General features: G+C 33.1%; 2 protein-coding genes across 2 annotated transcripts in view; both read left to right on the plus strand.

The window, feature by feature from the left end:
* Positions 1-8: 8 nt before the first annotated feature.
* LOC109590386 (uncharacterized) overlaps positions 9-3,177 on the plus strand; it is a gene marked incomplete at its 3' end in the record, with an annotated part of 5,236 nt that continues 2,067 nt past the window's right edge. Inside the window, exons 1-3 of the mRNA XM_020006312.1 lie at positions 9-251; positions 328-600; positions 648-718. Of these exons, the coding sequence (XP_019861871.1) occupies positions 143-251; positions 328-600; positions 648-718 (453 nt within the window). The remainder of the gene's footprint in view (positions 252-327; positions 601-647; positions 719-3,177) is intronic.
* LOC100642035 (protein MTL1-like) lies at positions 1,540-3,177 on the plus strand. Its single transcript, XM_003391250.3, has 5 exons — positions 1,540-1,902; positions 1,955-2,239; positions 2,286-2,389; positions 2,443-2,860; positions 2,915-3,177. Exons 1-5 carry the CDS (start codon positions 1,602-1,604, stop codon positions 3,166-3,168), a joined length of 1,362 nt encoding a protein of 453 aa, XP_003391298.2. The 5' UTR covers positions 1,540-1,601; the 3' UTR covers positions 3,169-3,177.

Consider the following 3,177-nt stretch of genomic DNA (forward strand, 5'->3'; position numbering starts at 1 on the left):
CTCCTTCACTATTGTACCAGTGACACAATATGTATATGTCAATGATAATGTGACATTTGAATGTGCTATTAATGTGACTCAATTTGGCCTCTTTTTTGTGACTCATCCATCAGTTGATGGTTCAGTATTATCCTCTAGTGGAATGGCATCACTCATCTTAACAGCAACAAGTGAAGTAAATGGTACAGAAGTTACCTGTAAAGTACACAATAATGGAGCTACCACTAAACCAGCATATCTATATGTACAAGGTCAGTATAAAACATTAAGTTATTTGAAGCACAATTACCTGATTGGCAATGATAATGTAAATTTTTTCATACCCAGGTCCACCTGATAGTGTCAGTAGTTTAACAGGATATCAGTTAGATTCTTGTTGTATGTTTATCAGTTGGTATCCTCCATTCACACTACCAGGACTAACAGTACAGTATATAATCAGTGTAGGAACTGATCAACAGTACCTTAATGACTCTATCACTAACTACACTTACTGTCCAATGGACCCAACCGATAAACAATATCTGTTTAACATTACAACTACTAATAAAGCTGGGAATGGATCTACTAGTAACATAGCTCTTGGATTTCAATTAACAAGTAAGTAATTATACTTATTGAGAGCCTAAAGTGATTATTCTATCCAGTAGATGTACAGTTATATGTAACTGATAAGGAAAGAGGGAATGTAAATTGGACTTTTCATTTCATTGTATCTGTAAGTTTCCCTGATAGGATTAATGATAGCCAGCTATGATAACTTTATAGTAATAGTGAATAGTAGTGTTAAATGATGATAGACAGACTGTAGTATTATAATATATTATAGGTAATGTGTAATAAATGTACCATGTATTATAATGTATAGTCTATATTGTACTTAATAATGATATCCCATGGCGTGTTTACTGTGTTGTAATTACCTGCTTAAAACAACATGGCTATGTATTCTTTTTAGGTTCATCAGTCTTGTACTAATGTACCACCACTAATGAACATTACATTGAAAGGATGTACTAAGGATAACTGTTATTCAACAACAAATGCAACCATAAGCAATAGTTCTTATAATAACATTTCACTTGTTGTTCAATTTCCATCAAATAAGATACTGAATACAAATGCTACCTTGTACTATCAAAATGGAGTTACAGTTCAAAGCAACACTATAACAATCAGTAAGTAATACACAATTAATACATTATGATATTTACTTATTTTAAGGTACTCAGCAATTTACATTGATTAATGTTTCATCAAATTCTGTTTGTGTTCAGTTTCAGTTTGTTAATGGCAGTAAACCTAATATTTATAGTATTCTGATTATTGATAATCAAGGTTTGATTCATTGGGCTGACACTACATTTCCTAATGATTCATTGAACTTTATTCATTGTATCAATGACATACCAGCTGGTAACAACTTAAAACTGACTGTATGTAGTTATATGGTGAATCTTGATGACTGTATTACTAATCCTCTTGCTGTAAAAACTCATGGTATTAATATTACTAATGACTTTACATCTTCATTTCTAATGTCATCAGTTCATTCATCATCAGTATCACTCACATCAACAGTATTGACTACTTCATCAGTGATGTCTGTACCAGTGATAATATCTACTTCACCAGTAGCAACTACTTTATCAACAAATTCAACAATTTTAACATTTACAACTAATTCAACTGTTCTAACTGCTTCATTAAACACTTCATCAACTAAATCTACATCATCAGTTACTTTTATGTTATCAGTGTTGTCTAGTTTGTCAGTATCAACTACTTCAACAGTACAACAAGTTACAAGTAGCTCCATCATAAGCAGTACTACAGATACTCCTACCATCAGTAGTTCTACTTCTATTCCTACCACTAGATTAACTAGTACATTAGTGACAGGTACAGTATATGTTCATTTGTGTAGTTATAATGTACTTTATTGTATACATAGGCACTTTAACTGTTTCATTCCCGAGTGTTTCAAAACCTTTATCTCTAACTCATTCATTCCTATCTTCTTTATCCCCAACATCTTTATCCTTATCCGTATCATCTTCATCCAACGTAATTTCACCTTTGTCCTCATCTTCTTCATCTTTAAATTTGTCATCAGTCACTTCTATAACTTCTTCATCCCCAACTCCTTCATTGACAGCTCCTTCATCCATATCTTCTTCTTCATCAATTATTGGACTGGCTTCTGGGATATCAATTGCACTACTAATTATAATAATTGGTATGTACATTATAATCAAATGTTGTCATTAATATGTACATTGTAGTTGTTATAGTAATTGTAGTGGTAGCAGCAACAGTTCGATTTAAAAAGAGAAGAGGAAGAATGGAAGTGACTACTGGTAACATTTATTCAACTGGACCAAATATGGTAAAGAAAACTTACTTAATTTTAATGAAAGTATAGATTATAATAAATTTTAGATTCCATTGAATGGTGTAGAGAGAGATGATCCTCCTCCTAATACTCCTCCAGCAGTAGTTCCCCCACCTATTTACACAGAGGTACGTCGCTTTAAGGATAAGAGTGAGAGAGGAGTGTATGATAAAGTGTCTCGTGTGTCAGCTAATGGACATCAAACAGATCACAATGTTGATAGCAATGGAAGCTATTATTCTACTCTCAATGCACAATCAGGAACTGTATACGACACATTGCAGTACAATAATAATAGTAATCCAGTACAGCCTAGAGTCATACCCTCTCAAGAGAATTCTAGTCAATATTCCAGTTTAGGTGTTGTAGCTCAAGCTTCTAAACCTAGTCCAGTTCCTCATAGTCAGTATTCTGTTGTTAGTGTAGATAATATGCCTACTGGTGGGACTCCACTTGTCCATAAAGGTATGTAGTATTTATGATGTGTCTAAGTATTATTGGTAATTGTTTTACGAATAGAATTAACACGTGATTGCTTATCAACTTATGTTGTTCCTCGCCTAACAAGAAAGTGGTACGAAATAGGACTTGCATTAGCATTGACACCTCCCGAACTTGAAGAGATGAGGAATAAAAATGAAGGATTGGTAAAAGTGTTTCAAGTATGGAAGGAAATGGGTACACGGCCGTTTACATGGTTTACTTTATTGAATGTTTTGAGATCAGCTGATGTTGATGAGTATGAATTAGCTGATGAGTTATCTAAACTATAATTGTTATTG

This window comes from Amphimedon queenslandica, unplaced genomic scaffold, assembly GCF_000090795.2.
Source record: "Amphimedon queenslandica unplaced genomic scaffold, v1.1 AMPQUscaffold_10106, whole genome shotgun sequence".
Taxonomy (NCBI): Eukaryota; Metazoa; Porifera; class Demospongiae; order Haplosclerida; family Niphatidae; genus Amphimedon; species Amphimedon queenslandica.